The 18,237-nt window shown below is 43.4% G+C and overlaps 1 protein-coding gene across 12 annotated transcripts in view; it reads right to left on the bottom strand.

Annotated features, from left to right (window-relative positions):
- Positions 1-263: 263 nt before the first annotated feature.
- The window catches only part of STARD9 (StAR related lipid transfer domain containing 9), a 156,337-nt gene continuing 138,363 nt past the window's right edge, over positions 264-18,237 (bottom strand). For 8 of the 12 annotated variants that reach the window (XM_036923697.2, XM_057488743.1, XM_057488741.1 and 5 more), the window contains 7 exons: positions 3,903-4,020; positions 3,599-3,714; positions 3,300-3,364; positions 2,929-3,131; positions 2,457-2,554; positions 2,120-2,278; positions 264-1,612 (listed from right to left, as the gene is read on the bottom strand). In XM_036923697.2, the coding sequence (XP_036779592.2) occupies positions 1,511-1,612; positions 2,120-2,278; positions 2,457-2,554; positions 2,929-3,131; positions 3,300-3,364; positions 3,599-3,714; positions 3,903-4,020 (861 nt within the window). In that variant the 3' untranslated portion in view covers positions 264-1,510. Of the gene's footprint in view, positions 1,613-2,119; positions 2,279-2,456; positions 2,555-2,928; positions 3,221-3,299; positions 3,365-3,598; positions 3,715-3,902; positions 4,021-18,237 lie in introns of those variants that run through there. The other 4 variants (XM_036923700.2, XM_036923713.2, XR_008992579.1 and 1 more) reach the window with 3 other exon arrangements.

The raw sequence follows: 18,237 nt of genomic DNA, 5'->3' as shown, positions 1-18,237 counted from the left end.
ATTCGGTGCACACAGGGAACCTGTTTGGCTTAAAACTGGACTGTAGTTACTGCCATCATGGCCTGCAGGCTAAATTCTGAGCTCAAATGACACACTTAGGCTATCTCAGGGTAGTCTTCACTAATTAAAAGCACACAATGGACTTTTAATTTGCAGGTGTTCTGACCTTTTCAATCCATAATCATATTTATATGAAAAGAGATGGGAGTACATAAATAGGGCATTAAACATATCAAGTGTCACCAAGAAAAACAACCAGAAAATTAAGTTTAAAAATAAAAGCAATTTTAAGATTTCAATCAATAATACATAAATAACCTGATCTGAGATAAGAGAAAAAAAAAATCCTGCAAACATGTTTAGAAATTAAATCTCTGCTGTACTATACAGAAACTTACCTTTCCACATCTTTCTCATCCCCATATAATCACCCTCTGCCACCAAAAACTCTGGGTGCCAGAAAGGAAGCTGGGAGTTTCTCCCACTCCCAGGTAACTACGGAATCCTTCAAGCTCAGCCAGGCTAAGATGCAAGCCACCTAAACCCATCTCCACCAGCCCTGGAAGAGGCGGGGCCACAGCAGCAGCATAGAGAGCTTGAGAGACCACTGGAGGTGGGACAAAGGCCCTGAGTGAGGTACGGAATGGAACTGGGCTTCCTCCTAACAAACCACTTACCTCCTCCAGGAGTACCACCTTCAAAAGATAATTTTTCATCTCTGAAACTCCTCCCACTTTCACAGCACCCCTCAGTCCTCCTCACAGAGCCAGGCCCTGACCCCAAATCTGTCTAACCTGCTTCTACAGTGGTCTTCCCATTCTGCTGAGCTCCAGAGGTGGCTCCATGACAGCCCTGCTCAGTACCCCTGCCTGAGGCAGAGACCCCAGTGTCCTCTCCTGTGAGGGAAAGGAATGGGGGAAGCAGACATTAATACCAAAGCATTTTGTAAAAATTCAAGGAGGAGAAACGATTCTTAAACAATGTTCTGATTTGTGCAGTGGTTTTTTAAAGCCATTTTCCTGTTTTGGTATTTTCTAACGCTCTTTCCCACAGTGGAGCTGAATGCTGGATGGAGGCAGATTCTGAGCAGAGTCTTGGCCAGTGGCTTCCTGCTTCCATACCAATCAGACGGTTGGGGCAAAATAAGGAAGCACCATGCCCAAGCACTGCAGTCTCCCAGCCTTGCTGGCTGTGTCCAATCCTGGTCCTTGGTCAGCTTGTGCGCCATAAGGCTCCAGAGGTGGAAAAGGCAGCTGAGAAATCCAAAAAGGTGAGTTGAGCTTCATTCCCTCTGGATGGCTGGGGCCAGGAGGTCAGGCCCCATAGCTCTGCTGAGGTGCAGGCTGTGACCAAGGGCTGACTGGGCTCTGGCCACTCGGGGCTCCATGCTTGCTGCCAGACTGCCCATGGCAGATCGCCTCGGCTCTTGTTGCGTCTGGGCACAGAGAGTAACAAGCTGCCCCAGCTTCACTGGAAGGTCCCCGGCCTGCACCATCCTGACAGTGAGATGCTAACTACCAAGGAAGGAAGCCAGTCTGGCTATGACCAGTGGCTGCTGTTTGATGAAGGAGCTTAGAAGCTGAGGAGGGAAGCCTGGAGCCCCAAGTTCTACCTGAAATAAAGCAGAGGGAAGATCTAAGGGTGCAAGTAGACCTGAGAATGGGTCAGCACACGCTTTAGCCACAAGCAGCCATCCAGGCTGTCATGATGGGAGAAACTCCTCAGACTGTTTACAGGGCCCTGGGCTCTGCTGTTCAGATCTGGACATCGGCTTCACCTCCAGATGACAAAGTACCTGGGGAAACTGGGAGTGGAGAGCCAAACCGAATGGGTCATACTCTCTGCTCTGCTAAGGCTGCTGCTTCTGCTTTGCAATGGCTCATCCACCTCCTGTGGACCCTGAAACAGCCAATAGAGGTGGCAGCTTCAGAGAGTACTGATTACCTGTCTCCTTCTTTGCTGATCACCCAACTCCCCTTACTGTGACCCTGACCCTGCCTGCGGCTCTCAGGCCAGAGGATCTGGGCACTGAGGGTGTTGAGCAGCCAAACAAAAACTCCTGTGGACTGTGGGATCAAATCAAGGTGTCCTGTGAGTCCAGCTACACAAGATGTGTCACCTGGGCCAGGTAGATGACTCTGGTGGTCTCCTTCCCTTCCACTGTGAGGGGTTGCAGGATCCAAGCACTCGGCAGTATCTCCCCTCGGATCATCTCTCTGCTGGGTCTCGGCATGAATATGTCATACACAGACTGAGCTGCCATGACAGACAGGTGCCCCTGGGGACAAAGAAGGATATCAAACAGGCTGTAGCACAGTCAGTACTGCAGATGGCAACTCTGGGACCCCCTGCCCCCACCCCCCTCCCAGCTGGCCCTCCTACCCCCAGAGGGCCTGATGCCCACAAAGACTGCTTCTCACAACGCTCCAGCCCAAATTTCCCTACAATATCTTTACCACCAGCAAGGCAGGCACCTCTTTGGCTTCCACGCAGACACAACAGAAATCCCGTGGCTGCTTCAGTGCACACAGGGCAGTACTGCACACCAAATACACTGGAGGGTCAGGATGGGGAGAGTCAGATGTGGATAGACCTAGTGCTAAATCCTTCCTGACTTAGGAGCCCCTCCAACACCCTATCATTCTGTAACCTGACAGCCAGCAGGACCTGGTACCCCTGGGGACAGAGCATTGTGAGTCCTGCCTATGTGATGTGTGTCACATCGACAGGATACTTGAATGCAGCCAGTATCATGGTAGGCACCTGGACCAGCCTTCAAGTTACCCTCATCCCCACCCAGCTGGCCCTCCTTCCCCTAGAAACTGCTTCTCCCAACACTAGCCCAAGCTCTTCCCTGCCAGCAAGGCTGGCAGCCTGAATGATCCAGAAGCAGCCTCCAACCCTGGTACCCCTGTTCTCTGGGCTCACCCAGGTTGATGTTTTTGGTCACCCGCTGATGCAGCCTCGCCGTCTGAATGGGTTTGTGGTACAGGGGCCACAGGGTGGGGTCACTTACAGCTGCCCACACGTGAGAGAGCGGCTGGGACACGATGCCTGCCCCCAGGAAGCCATGCCGAGTAGAAGAAAATGTTTTGTAGTAAAGCTGCACCTCCTGTTCCTTACCCTGATAGCTAGGGAAATAGCAAAGATGGGGCAGAGGAGGAGGAGGTGAAAACCGGGTTCCAGGGTCACAGAGGAGGTGCCCAGGGCCTCAAGAAAGCTGAGGTGGAGAAGAACAGGAGAAGAGAAGGTTAGCAGGACAACAGCGTGAGAACATGATGCCATTTAAAGGAACTTACTTCCAGCCCGCTGCTGCCTGGTGGCTGAAGAGGTTATGCAGATTATCTGAGCAAGCAGCCATCACCTAGGGACACAGAGACCACAGCCAAATTAGCGGGCATGGTACAAACAGGACCCTTAGATTAGTCCCTTGGGCCAGCATTTACTGACTTCCCCTTTTATTGAGATGGAGAGCCACTGAGGAAGCCCCTGTCAGACTGGCTGGCTCTCATGTGTCTTGTTCTTCCCCTCCTGACTGCCTCCGCTCGGAGCAGAGGTCTGCTAAAGGAAATGTGGGACAAGTGGAGCAGTTCCTCACATCAGCCATAGCGTTGTCCACAATGTGCTTGGCCAAATCCTGGTAGGAGGAGAAGCAGGTCCCCATGCTGGACTGGCTGGATGGAGAACAGCAACTACCCAGGGAGGCTCTGTGGCCTACAATAAACAGGTGGAGGCATCAGGACCGCATAAGCAGGAGGGCCTCAGCACAGCAACAGTCTCCTGCAGGACAGTGACTTGAGGCAGATAACCTCAGGCCAGTGACTCCCTAGGATCTAGCAGATGTCAGCCCCCAAAATCCCCAAAGTACAAAGGTGGCTATTCCCGCTTCCCCCCCAACTCACTGTAGGCTAAGCTCTTCCAGGAGGACCCAGCCAGAATCAGGTGACTATTCCTCACTGCAGAACGGTCTTGTACATCCCCTATCCAGGAGTCTCTGGAGTCAGGCAAGTGCATGTTCCCCTGCAGAATGGAAGATGCTCAGGACCAGAGCAGAGGAGGAGGGAGAAAGGTGAGTGCCAGAAAGCCAGTGTAGTATTATCCTCTGCCTCTGAACTGCACCAACAGCTTTCAACCTAAAGGCTCCATGGAAAAGATCTTCCCTATTGGGATTACAGGAGGCCGGATGCCCCTGAGAAGTCAACAGCCATAGATACCAGCTGCTGGACAGTCTCTCCTTGCCCTTCAAGCCACAGGCTCAGAGGTAGCAGCATGTAGGAGAATTCCAACAGAGATCAGAATGAATGGGGTCTAGGATGGCTGTGGCGGCTGTCTGCACCATTGTGCAACAGAAACAGGGCCATGGCTGGAGCTGGGTTTAGTGTGGGTAGCAAATAAAGCCCGAGTGGGAGGTGGAAGGGGAGGAAAAGCAACAGGCTGTGAAAACCTTGCCCTTTGGTGCCGGCCCCAGGTTCAGCAGAGAAGCCACAGGTTCTAATTTGGGACCAGATGAGGATGATCGTTTGGATCTGCAATGTGATCACCCCACATTTACCTCAGCCACCTCCTCAGTGACACAACCCCTGACCTCTCCTGGACCTAACAGGTAGCCACTCTTCTGCTGCTATCATCAGTTCCTAGTTTATCGCTACTTTAAAGGCAAGAGGTGAACAGAGACACTTCTATCTCCATCCTTGCTACCTCTTCTCTTACTCCAACATAGAAGTGGTCTCTCCACTTCAGGCAGGTCCCTCTGCCTCCAACTGAAATCTCGTGACACCTTCTTAGGGCCCTTTCACTACTGACTCTCTTCACTTGTTGCCTCCATCTCTCACTGTTCACTGTCCTTCCTATTAGTGTGTGAGCATGCAAAAATCTATCACAACTTTAAAAACCTTCCTCTCCAGGTGTCTACTCTCCGACCTTTCACATATAAGCTCACTGAAGTGATTGCCACCATTTATCATCTCCCACTGCTCACTCCTTTCTGAACCCACTCACATCTAGCATTTGCCTCACTGCTCCACCAAGCAGCAATTTCCAAGGTACCCATCATGTCCATGTGTCTGGATCTGATGAGCAGCTCACAGTACTCATTTCACTGAGCCTCTCTGCATGCTTTGACTCTGCCAGCCCTCTCCCTTGCACCTGAGATAGTCTCTTCCCAAGTCTACTTCCTTCTGTAGCAGGTGCTTCCTCCCAGTTTCTTTTGATAGCACATCCTTTTCAAACATAAGTGGATATTTTGGAAGTCTTTCAAGACTTAGTCCTAGGCCCTTTTTTCTCCCTCAATAATGTCCTGGGACATATGGTACACTGATGACATCTCACAATAACCAGCAATGGATTATTCAATAAATATTGCTGAAATGTGAAAAAAAAAAAGGTTACATCAGAGACCCTTTTCATACATTGTGCCAAAATTAATTCCTTATGCTTTTTGGCTCAAAAATATATGCTGTGGGACAGAATTTATTATTATGAATTATAAACTGCAAGAAAATTTAAAGTGTTATAGTGGTGAAAGGCTTTCCTAAATGGCACAAAATCCAGAAGCCATGAGAGAAAAGACTGATAAAAACAAAACCACAGTAGGAGCCAAGATGGCAGCATGAGTAGAGCAGTGGAAATCTCCTCCCAAAACCACATATATTTTTGAAAATACAGCAAAGACAACTATTCCTAAAAGAGAGACCAGAAGACACAGGACAACAGCCAGACTACATCCACACCTGTGAGAACCCAGCACCTCGTGAAGGGGGTAAGATACAAGCCCCAGCCCAGCGGGACCTGAGAGCCCCTCACCCCAGCTCCCATCAGGAGAAGAGAAGTCGGAGCGGGGAGAGAGAGGGAGCCCAGGACTGCTAAACACCCAGCCCTAGCCATCCGCACCAGAGCGCAGACACAGTGCATACGTGGGGTGCTGGAAACTAGGGAAACAGGACAGTAAGACCTGTGAGCAGGTCCCCGCTGCCGGTGCCCTGGGGACAAAGAAAAGCGAGTGCTTTTTGAAAGTATTAAAGGGACAGGGACCTCACAGCTGGATGGAAGCGCCCTGGGAGACTTAGCCCAGGAGCTGGGAATCCCGGGGAACTCTGGGCACTCTAACTCCATGGGCAGCAGGGGAGCATGGGGGCCCCTCACAGAGATAACAACCTCCCGGCCGTTTCCCCTCTGACGTGGCTCCGCCATATCGGAGTAGCAGCCTGTGGCAGTCTAGGCCCACAATAACCACAGAGCTAAACTTCACAGCGGTCAGGCAAGAATCAGAAGCCCTGGCCGCGCGCAGCTACCCAGTACAAGCTGCTAGAGGTCGCTCTTCTCCCAGGAGAGGAAGGCCACAAACCAACAAGAAGGGACGTTCTCCCAGCCATCACTTGCGCCAGCTCCGCACAACTATCTCTATCGCCATGAAAAGGCAGAAATTGAGGCTGACCAAGATCACAGAGTCAACCCCTGAGAAGGAGATAGACCTAACCAGTCTTCCTGAAAAAGAATTGAAAATAAAAATCATAAATATGCTGATGGAGCTGCAGAGAAATATACAAGAGCTAAGGGATGACGTCCGGAGGGAGATTACAAAAGTGAAACAATCTCTGGAAGGGTTTATAAGCAGAATGGATAAGATGCAAGAGGCCATTGACGGAATACAAACCAGAGAACAGGAACGCATAGAAGCTGACGCAGAGAGAGAGAAAAGGATCTCCAGGAATGAAGCAATATTAAGAGAACTGTGTGACCAATCTAAAAGGAACAACATCAGCACTATATGGGTACCAGAAGAAGAAGAAGAGAGAAAAAGGGATAGCAAGTGTCTTTGAAGAAATAATTGCTGAAAACTTCCCCAAACTGGGGGAGGAAATAACCGATCAACCCATGGAAGTATGCAGAACTCCCAACAGAAGGGACCCAAGGAGGACAACACCAAGACACATAATAATTGAAATGGCAAAGATCAAGAACAAGGACAGAGTTTTAAAGGCAGCTAGAGAGAGGGAAAAAGGTCACCTACAAAGGAAAACCCATCAGGCTATCATCAGACTTCTCAACAGAAACCTTACAGGCCAGAAGAGAATGGCATGATATATTAAATGCAATGAAACAGAAGGGCCTTGAACGAAGAATACTGTATACAGCATGATTATCATTTGAATATGAAGGAGGGATTAAACAATTCCCAGACAAGAAAAAGCTGAGGGAATTTGCCTCCAAAAAACCACCTCTACAGGGTATTTTAGAGGGAATGTCATAGACGGGAGCATTCCTAAGACTAAACAGATGTCACCAGAGAAAATAAAATCACAGCAAAGAAAGCAGCGCAACAAAATATTAACTGAAGACAAAAAATAAAATCAACTACCCAAAAAAGGAGTTAAAGGAAACACAAAAGAGCACAGAATAAAACAACCAACATATAAAGAATGGAGGAGGAATAAGAAGGGAGAGAAGAAAAGAATCTCCAGACAGTGTATATAACAGCTCAATAAGTAAGCTAAGTTAGTTAGTAAGATACTAAAGAAGCTAACCTTGAACCTTTGGTAACCACGAATCTAAAGCCTGCAATGGCAATAAGTACATATCTTTCAATAGTCACCCTAAATGTAAATGGAATGAATGCACCAATCAAAAGACACAGAGTAATAGAATGGATAAAAAAGCAAGACCCATCTATATGCTGCTTACAACAAACTCACCTCAAACCCAAAGACATGCACAGACTAAAAGTCAAGGGATGGAAAAAGTTATTTCCTGCAAACAAGAGGGAGAAGAAAGCAGGTGTTGCAGTACAAGTATCAGACAAAACAGACTTCAAAACAAAGAAAGTAACGAGATAAAGAAGGACATTACATAATGATAAAGGGCTCAGTCCAACAAGAGGATATAAACATTATAAATATATATGCACCTAACACAGGAGCACCAGCATATGGGAAACAAATACTAACAGAACTAAAGGAGGAAATAGAATGCAATGCATTCATTTTAGGAGACGTCAACATGACACTCACCCCAAAGGATAGATCTACTGAACAGAAAATAACTAAGGACACGGAGGCACTGAACAACACACTAGAACAGAAGGACCTAATAGACATCTAAAGAACTCTACATCCAAAAGCAACAGGATATACATTCTTCTCAAGTGCACATGGAACATTCTCCAGAATAGACCACATACTAGGCCACAAAAAGAGCCTCAGTAAAATTCAAAAGATTGAAATTCTACCAACCAACTTTTCAGACCACAAAGGCATAAAACTAGAAATAAATTGTACAAAGAAAGCAAAAAGGCTCACAAACACATGGAGGCTTAACAACATGCTCCTAAAAATTAATGGATCAATGACCAAATTAAAATGGAGATCCAGCAATATATGGAAACAAACAACAACAACACAAAGCCCCAACTACTGTGGGTTACAGCAAAAGCACTCTTAAAAGGAAAGTATATAGCAATCCAGGCATATTTAAAGAAGGAAGAACAATACCAAATGAATGGTCTAATGTCACAATTATCGAAATTGGAAAAAGAAGAACAAATGAGGCCTAAGGTCAGCAGAAGGAGGGACATAATAAAGATCAGAGAAGAAATAAATAAAATTCAGAAGAATAAAACAATAGCAAAAATCAATGAAACCAAGAGCTGGTTCTTTGAGAAAATAAACAAAATAGATAAGCCTCTAGCCAGACTTATTAAGAGGAAAAGAGAGTCAACACACATCAACACAATCAGAAATGCGAAAGGAAAAATCACGACGGACCCCAGAGAAATACAAAGAATTATTAGAGAGTACTATGAAAACCTACATGCTAACAAGCTGGAAAACCTAGGAGAAATGGGCCACTTCCTAGAAAAACACAACCTTCCAAGACTGACCCAGAAAGAAACAGAAAATCTAAACACCAATTACCAGCACCAAAACTGAAGCGGAATTCAAAAAATTACCAAAGAACTAAACTCCCGGGCCAGATGGATTTACGTCGGAATTTTATCAGACATACAGAGAAGACATAATACCCATTCTCCTTAAAGTTTTCCAAAAAATAGAGGAGGAGGGGATACTCCCAAACTCATTCTATGAAGCCAACATCACCCTAATACCAAAACCAGGCAAAGACCCCACCAAAAAAGAAAACTACAGACCAATATCCCTGATGAATGTAGATGGAAAAATACTCAACAAAATATTAGCAAACCGAATTCAAAAATACATCAAAAGGATCACACACCACGACCAAGTGGGATTTATCCCAGGGATCCAAGGAAGGTACAACATTCGAAAATCGATCAACATCATCCACCACATCAACAAAAAGAAAGACAAAAACGACACGATCATCTCCATTGATGTGGAAAAAGCATTCGAAAAAATACATCCATTCATGATAAAAACTATCAACAAAATGGGTATAGAGGGCAAGTACCTCAACATAATAAAGGCCATATATGATAAACCCACAGCCAGCATCATACTGAACAGCAAGAAGCTGAAAGCTTTTCCTCTGAGTTCGGGAACAAGACAGGGATGCCCACTCTCCCCACTGTTATTCAGCACAGTACTGGAGGTCCTAGCCATGGCAATCAGACAAACAAAGAAATATAAGGAATCCAGATTGGTAAAGAAGAAGTCAAACTGTCACTATTTGCAGTTGACATGATATTGTACATAAAAAACCCTAAAGACTCCACTCCAAAACTACTAGAACTCATATCGGAATTCAGCAAAGTTGCAGGATACAAAATTAATACACAGAAATCTGTGGCTTTCCTATACACTAACAATAAACTTATAGAAACAGAAATCAGGAAAACAATTCCATTCACAATAGCATCAAAAATAATAAAATACCTAGGAATAAACCTAACCAAGGAAGTGAAAGACCTATACCCTGAAAACTATAAGACACTCTTAAGAGAAATTAAAGAGGTCACTAACAAATGGAAACTCATCCCATGCTCGTGGCTAGGAAGAATTAGTATTGTCAAAATGGCCATCCTGCCCAAAGCAATATACAGATTCGATGCAATCCCTATTAAACTACCAACAGCATTCTTCAATGAACTGGAACAAATAGTTTAAAAATTCATATGGAAACACCAAAGACCCCGCATAGCTAAAGCAATCCTGAGAAGGAAGAATAAATTGGGGGGGGGGGGGATGGATCTCACTCTGCAACTTCAAGCTCTACTACAAAGTCACAGTAATTAAGACAATTTGGTACTGGCACAAGAACAGAGCCACAGACCAATGGAACAGAATAGAGACTCAAAGCATTAACCCAAACATATATGGTCAACTAATATTCAATAAAGGGGCCATGGAAATACAATGGGGAAATGACGGTCTCTTCAACAGATGATGCTGGCAAAACTGGATAGCTACATGTAAGAGAATGAAACTGGATCACTATCTAACCCCATACACAAAAGTAAATTCAAATTGGATCAAAGACCTGAATGTAAGTCATGAAACCATAAAACTCTTAGAAAAAAAACATAAAAAAGCAAAAATCTCATGGACATAAACATGAGTGACTTTTTCATGAACATATCTTCCCGGGCAAGGAAACCAAAAGCAAAAATGAACAAGTGGGACTATATCAAGCTGAAAAGCTTCTGTGCAGCAAAGGACACCATAAATAGAACAAAAAAGTACCCTACAGTATGGGAGAATTTATTTGTAAATGACAAATCCGATAAAAGCTTGACATCCAAAATATATAAAGAGCTCACGCACCTCGACAAAGAAAAAGCAAATAATCCACTTAAAAAATGGGCAGAGGTACTGAACAGACAGTTCTCCAAAAAAGAAATTCAGATGGCCAACAGACACATGAAAAGATGCTCCACATCACTAGTTATCAGAGAAATGCAAATTAAAACCACAATGAGATATCACCTCACACCAGTAAGGATGGCTACCATCCAAAAGATAAACAACAACAAATGTTGGCGAGGTTGTGGAGAAAGGGGAACCCTCCTACACTGCTGGTGGGAATGTAAATTAGTTCAACCATTGTGGAAAGCAGTATGGAGGTTCCTCAAAATAATCAAAATAGATGTACCATTTGACCCAGGAATTCCACTTCTAGGAATTTACCCTAAGAATGCAGCACTGCAGTTTGAAAGACAGATGCACCCCTATGTTTATCGCAGCACTATTTACAATAGCCAAGAAATGGAAGCAACCTAAGTGCCCATCAGTAGATGAATGGATAAAGAAGATGTGGTAGGTATACACAATGGAATATTATTCAGCCATAAGAAGGAAACAAATCCTACCATTTGCAACAACATGGATGGAGCTAGAGGGTATTATGCTCAGTGAAATAAGCCAAGCGGAGGAAAACTGAAGGAACAAAACAGCAGCAGAATCACAGAACACAAGAATGGACTAACAGATACCAAAGGGAAAGAGACTGGGGAGAATGGAAGGGAGGGATAAGGGCAGTATAATGTGGGGTTGGGGGATAGGAGAGGGCTGTGCAACACAGAGAAGACAAGTAGTGATTCTACATCTTGGTATGCTGATGGACAGTGACTGTAATGGGGTTTGTGGGGGGGACTTGGTATAGGGGAGAGCCTAGTAAACATATGGTTCTTCATGTAATTGTAGATTAATGATAACAAAAAAGGGGGGGATTACTGCCTGATAGGATAAAATTAACTGCAAATCAATGATTCATGCATGCTTTACATATCCTTAATTTTGATCTTTTAAAGGGTTTCGGGTGATCAGCTATGGAAGTACATTTTTCTGATAATATTTCTTTCTCTGAAAAAAAAAATGGAGTTCCTGTGTGGTGATCTCCAATAGATTCTTCACAATGGTATAAAGTTCATATCAAAGTGTGGGCAAAGGGTTTGTTTGTGTTTATATGAGGATCAAAGCCTAATTTGGCTACATAGAAAATAAATTAAGATACGATATGAAGAAGAACTTCCAACATCAACATCCTCTGGAAGAGTCATTCCAGAAGATGATCATCAAAAAACTTCAACAAAAAACTGGCCTGTGCATACAGTAAAACAACAAATTTGACTGGTTCTGTATTGTCAGAACTCAACCAAGAATTAGGAGAAGTGCGAGTTGCAGTGCTTCAAAATCGTGCTACTATAGACTATCTATTGTTAAAAGAACATATGGGATGTGAACAGTTCCCAGGAATGTGCTGTTTTAATTTGTCTGGTTTTTCTCAAACTATTCAAATTAAGTTAGACAATATCCATCAGATTATTGATAAGTTTTCACAAATGCCTAGGGTACCTAACTGGTTTTCTTGGTTTCACTGGATATGGCCAGTAATTGTAGGTCTGCTTTTGTTATGTATCTGTATTCCTATTCTGTTAATGTGTGTACACAATTTAATTAGTAGTTTGTTAAAACCTATACACGCTTGTGTTACTCTTCAAGAAGTTATGTCAAAGAAATAATCTTCCCATGTTTTCCTCCGTCTGCTACTTCTATAGCTTTTCTTCTTCCTTCCTAATTACAGCCCTTTAGTAGAATTTGTGCCTCATATCAAAAATTACCGAGTATCATAATTCTTCCAATTGGTAAAGATACCTCAAGACAAATGCTGGGCATAGAAGCCACAGGGCATAAATCTGCAAAGAAGTAAAAAGCTAGCCTTTTCAAAGAATATTGCTTCTCTCTCACTTGCCAACTTTACATTTCCCTGTATGGCTCCAGAAGATGGCTGGTTAGCCAAAGACGGGTAAAATTCCTCCAGGAAGGAACAACCTAAGACAGGCACAGTCGCAGGGGGGCCATCAAGTGAGAAATTGGGAATCAAGAGAGGTGAGGCTTACCACCTCACCCTCCCTGTTTTGAGAGAAATCTGCATCCGTGGATGTTTTGTTGCCCTTGTCTATTTTGGATTAATACTTAGTCTATAGGCACACACCTGATCATCTACACTTGCCCTCTTACAGCACTAAATTATGCGTTCTACCTTTACCTTGCATCTACCTACCACTTCAGCATTTTATTTAAATAATAATAATAATAAGGGAGAAATGTGGGATTCACATATAAATCAAGTATAAAAATCAAATGAATAATCATATCTGACTTGATTGTTCATAGTTCATGGTGCATGATCAAAACTGAAAGTTTCTGTGATATGACTGCCCTTGCACTGTTCACCATGTAAGAACTTATTCACTATGTAAGAACTTGTTCTCCATGTAAGACCTTGTTTGTTATGCTTCAGAAGATTGGAGACTGTTGAGAATTAGGCTTGGGGTTGATTAATGACTGTGCATTGAGTCCCCTATACAGAATTTTATTGTTCTTAACAACTATTTGATCAGTAAATATGAGATGCCCTCTCAAAAAAAAAAACCCACATAACAATTTCCATGTAGTATTATCGTAAAATAAAAACAAACACAACTAGGAAAAAACACTGGTACTGCAAATGACAAGTCAAGATAATTTTCTTAATATATATAGAAGGACCCCCGAAACAAAAAGTAACAATCAAATTGAGAAATGGACTCAGCACACTGGCAGTCAGGGCAAACAGAAAACAGGGCTCTTAAATATCTGAAAAGGCACTCGATCACAGACACACAAAAAGAATTACAAGTTAAATCAAAAAAACCTATTATATGCCTATCAGATTGGCAAAGGTTGAAAGAAAAAAATCCTTGATAACACTGTTAAGCAGAGTAAGAGTAAGTAGGCGCTGTCACATATTGTTATTTGAGAGTGTAAACTGGAATACTTTGGAAACATCACATATTTTAGATTAAAAATGCACGTAACAGAGAGGAGCCAAGATGGCGGCATGAGTAGTTCAGTGGAAATCTCCTCACAAAAACATATATATTTTTGAAAATACAACAAATGCAAGTATTCCTAAAAGAGAGATCAGTGGATACAGTACAACAGCCAAGCAACATCTACATCTGCGAGAACTCAGCATCACACGAAGGAGGTAAGATACAAGCCACAGCCTGGCAGGACCCGAGGGCCCCCCTACCCCAGCCCCCTGGCAGGAAGAAAGGAGTTGGAGCAGGGAGGGAGATGGAGCCCAGGACTACTAAACAACCAGCTCTAGTCATCTGCACCAGGAGTGCGGACACACGGTGTACAGTGTGCTGCATATTAGAGAAATGGAAGGGTAAAATCAGCAAGCGGGTCTCCCCAACCAGCTCCCTTGGGACAAAAGAAAAGCGAGTGCTTTTTGAAAGTATTAAAGGGACAGGGACCTCACAGCTGGATGGAATCATCCCAGCACACTCAGCCTAGCAGCTAGGAATCCTGGGGAACTCCAGGCGACCTAACCCCCTAGGAGGCAGCACAGCTCTGAAGCCCCTCACGGTGATAAGCAGCCAGGTAGTCATTCCCCCGCCTGGCACAAACCGCGACACACCAGCCCAGTAGCACATAAGTCAGTGGTTGCAGCAGCCAAACGAGCAGCCTGCAAGAGCAGGCAGCGGTGGCGGTGGCCGAACGAGCAGCCCAGGAGCGGCCGCGCAAGCCCACGGCAGGGGCGGCCCAGCAGCCCAGGAGCAAATGCGCCCCCAGCAGCAGCCCAAAATCTCCTGGTGCACAGCCGTGAGGGCCAGACCCAAACACCACCACTGGCATGCAGCTGCCCGGTGGAGGCGCAGCTCTCGCCAGAGAGCACAGCAGGTGCACATGCCACTCTCCGCAGGGCTCTGCCCTTACCTAACGGAGACCACGCCCACAGCAGCTTAGGGGACTAATCCGGAGGATGCTCCGGGAGTGTGGGTAACGGACACAGGCAGCGGAGAAGGGCAAGGTAAGCAGTAAGCACGAAAGGACTTTGTTTTCCCAGCTGACACACACGCTACCTGCCTACAGCTACCTCTATCACCATGAAAAGGCAGAAGAATTTGGTCTAGTCCAAAATTACCCAGACAACCTGCAAGAGAGGGCATGGAGAGAGAGATTTAACCAATATCCCCCAAAAAGAATTCAAAATAAAGGTCAAAACCATGCTGATGGATCTGCAGAGAAATATGCAAGAGTTAAAGGATAAAGTCAGGAGGGAGAATACAGAAATAAAACAGTCTCTGGAAAGACTTAAGAGCAGGCTGGATGAGGTGCAAGAGGCCATTAATAGAGGAATAGAAATCAGAGAACAGGAACACAGAGAAGCTGATGCAGAGAGAAACAAAAGGATCTCCAGGAATGAAAGAATATTAAGAGAACTGTGTGACCAGTACAAATGGAAAAATATTCGCATTATAGGGGTACCAGAAAAAGAGAGAAAAATGGAAAGTCTCTTTGAAGAAGTAATCGCTGAAAACTTCCCCAAACTGGGGAGGAAATAGTCTCTCAGACCATGGAGGCCCACAGAACTCCCAACACAAGGGACCCAAGGAGAACAACACAAAGACATATGATAATTTAAATGGCAAAGATCAAGGAAAAGGACAGAGTATTAAAGGCAGCCAGACAGAGAAAAAAGGACACCTATAAAGGAAAACCCATCAGGCTATCATCAGATTTCTCAACAGAATCCTTACAGGCCAGAAGAGAATGGCATGATATATTTAATACAATGAAACAGAAGGGCTTGAACCAATAATAATGTATACAGCATGATTATCATTTAAATATGAAGGAGGGATTAAACAATTCCCAGACAAGCAGAGGTTGAGGGAATTTGCCTCCCACAAACCAACTCTACAGGGTGTTTTAGAGGGAATGCTCTAGATGGGAGCACTCCTAAGGCTAAATAGATGTCACCAGAGAAAATACAATCACAGCAAAGAAAGCAGATAAACCAAATAGTAACTAAAGGCAAAAAGTAAAATCAACTACTCACAAAAGCAGTCAAAGGAAACACAAAAGAACACAGAATAAAACACTGCAAATATAAAGAATGGAAGAGAAGGAATAAGGGAGACAAAGAATCATCAAGATGGTGCTTATGATAGCTTAATAAGTGAGTTAAGTTAGACAGTTAGGTAGTAAAGAAGCTAACTTTGAACGTTTGGTAACCATGAATCTAAAGCCTGCAATGGCAATAAGTAAATATCTCTCAATAATCACCCTAAATGTAAACGTACTGAATGCACCAATCAAAAGACACATAATAACAGAATGGATAAAAAAGCAAAACCCATCTATATGATTCCTACAAGAGACTCACCTCAAACCCAAAGACATACACAGACTAAAAGTCAAGGGATGGAAAAATATATTTCATGCAAATAATAGGGAGAAAAAAGCAGGTGTACCAGCACTTGTATCAGACAAAATAGACTTCAAAACAAAGAAAGTAACAAGAGAGAAAGAAGGACATTACATAATGATAAAGGTGTCAGCACAAGAGGATATAACCATTATAAACATACCCAGTACAGGAGCGACAACATATATGAAACAAATATTAACAGAATAACAGGAGGAAATAGAATGCAATGCATTCGTTCCAGGAGACTTCAACAAACCACTCACTACAAAGAACAGATCCAATAGACAGAAAATAAGTAAGGACACAGAGACACTGAACAACACACTAGAACAGATAGACCTAATAGAAATGCCAACATACTGAAAAAGGCAAACATCATAGTATTACTATAAAAATAAACATAGACCAAACATCCATCAACATCATCCACCACATCAACAAAATGAAGGACAAAAAACATATGATCATCTCCATAGATGCTGAAAAAGCATTCGACAAAATTCAACATCCATGCATGATAAAAACTCTCAACAAAATGGGCACAGAGGGCAAGTACCTCAACATAATAAAGGCCATATATGATAAACTCATAGCCAACATCATACTGAACAGCGAGAAGCTGAAAGCTTTTCCTCTGAGGTAGGGAACAAGACAGGGATGCCCACTCTCCCCACTGTTATTTAACATAGTACTGGAGGTCCTAGCCACGGCAATTAGACAAAACAAAGAAATACAAGGAATCCAGATTGGTAAAGAAGAAGTCAAACTGTCACTAGTTGCAGATGACATGATATTGTACATAAAAAACCCTAAATACTCCACTCCAAAACTACTAGAACTCATATCGGAATTCAGCAAAGTTGCAGGATACAAAATTAATACACAGAAATCTGTGGCTTTCCTATACACTAACAATGAACTAATAGAAAGACAAATCAGGAAAACAATTCCATTCACAATAGCATCAAAAAGAATAAAATACCTAGGAATAAACCTAACCAAGGAAGTGAAAGACCTATACGCTGAAAACTATTAAGACACTCTTAAGAGAAATTAAAGAGGACACTAACAAATGGAAACTCATCCCATGCTCCTGGCTAGGAAGAATTAATATCATCAAAATGGCCATCCTTTCCAAAGCAATATACAGATTCGATGCAATCCGTATCAAATTACCAACAGCATTCTTCAATGAACTGGAACAAATAGTTCAAAAATTCATATGGAACCACCAAAGACCCCAAGTAGCCAAAGCAATCCTGAGAAGGAAGAATAAAGTGGAGGGGATCTCACTCTCCAACTTCAAGCTCTACTACAAAGCCACAGTAATCAAGACAATTTGGTACTGGCACAAGAACAGACCCATAGACCAGTGGAACAGAAGAGGGACACCAAACATTAACCCAAACATATATGGTCAATTAATATACGATAAAGGAACCATGGATATACAACGGGGAAACAACAGCCTGTTCAACAGCTGGTGTTGGCAAAACTGGATAGCTACATGTAAGAGAATGAAACTGGGTTACAGTCTAACTCCATACACAAAAGTAAACTCAAAATGGATCAAAGACCTGAATGTAAGTCATGAAACCATAAAACTCTTAGGAGAAAATATAGGCAAAACTCTCTTAAATATAAACATGAACAACTTCTTCATGAACATACCTCCACAGGCAAGGGAAACAAAAGCAAAAATGAACAAGTAGGACTATATCAGACTAAAAAGCTTCTGTACAGCAAAGGACACCATTAGTAGAACAAAAAGGCATCCTACAGTATGGGAGAATATATTCATAAATGACATATTGGCTAAGGAGTTGACATCCAAAACATACAAAGAGCTCAAGCACCTCAACAAACAAAAAGAAAACAAATCAATCAAGAAATGGGCAGAGGATCTGAACAGACACTTCTCCAAGGAAAAATTCAGATGGTCAACAGACACATGAAAAGATGCTCCACATTGCTAGTCATCAGAGAAATGCAAATTAAAACCACAATGAGATATCACCTCACACCAGCTAGGATGGCCACCATCCAAAAGACAAACAA

This window comes from Manis pentadactyla, chromosome 11, assembly GCF_030020395.1.
Source record: "Manis pentadactyla isolate mManPen7 chromosome 11, mManPen7.hap1, whole genome shotgun sequence".
NCBI classification, from domain to species: domain Eukaryota; kingdom Metazoa; phylum Chordata; class Mammalia; order Pholidota; family Manidae; genus Manis; species Manis pentadactyla.
The sequence above is the reverse complement of the archived record's forward strand: the minus strand, read 5'-3'. Positions and strand labels throughout refer to the sequence as shown.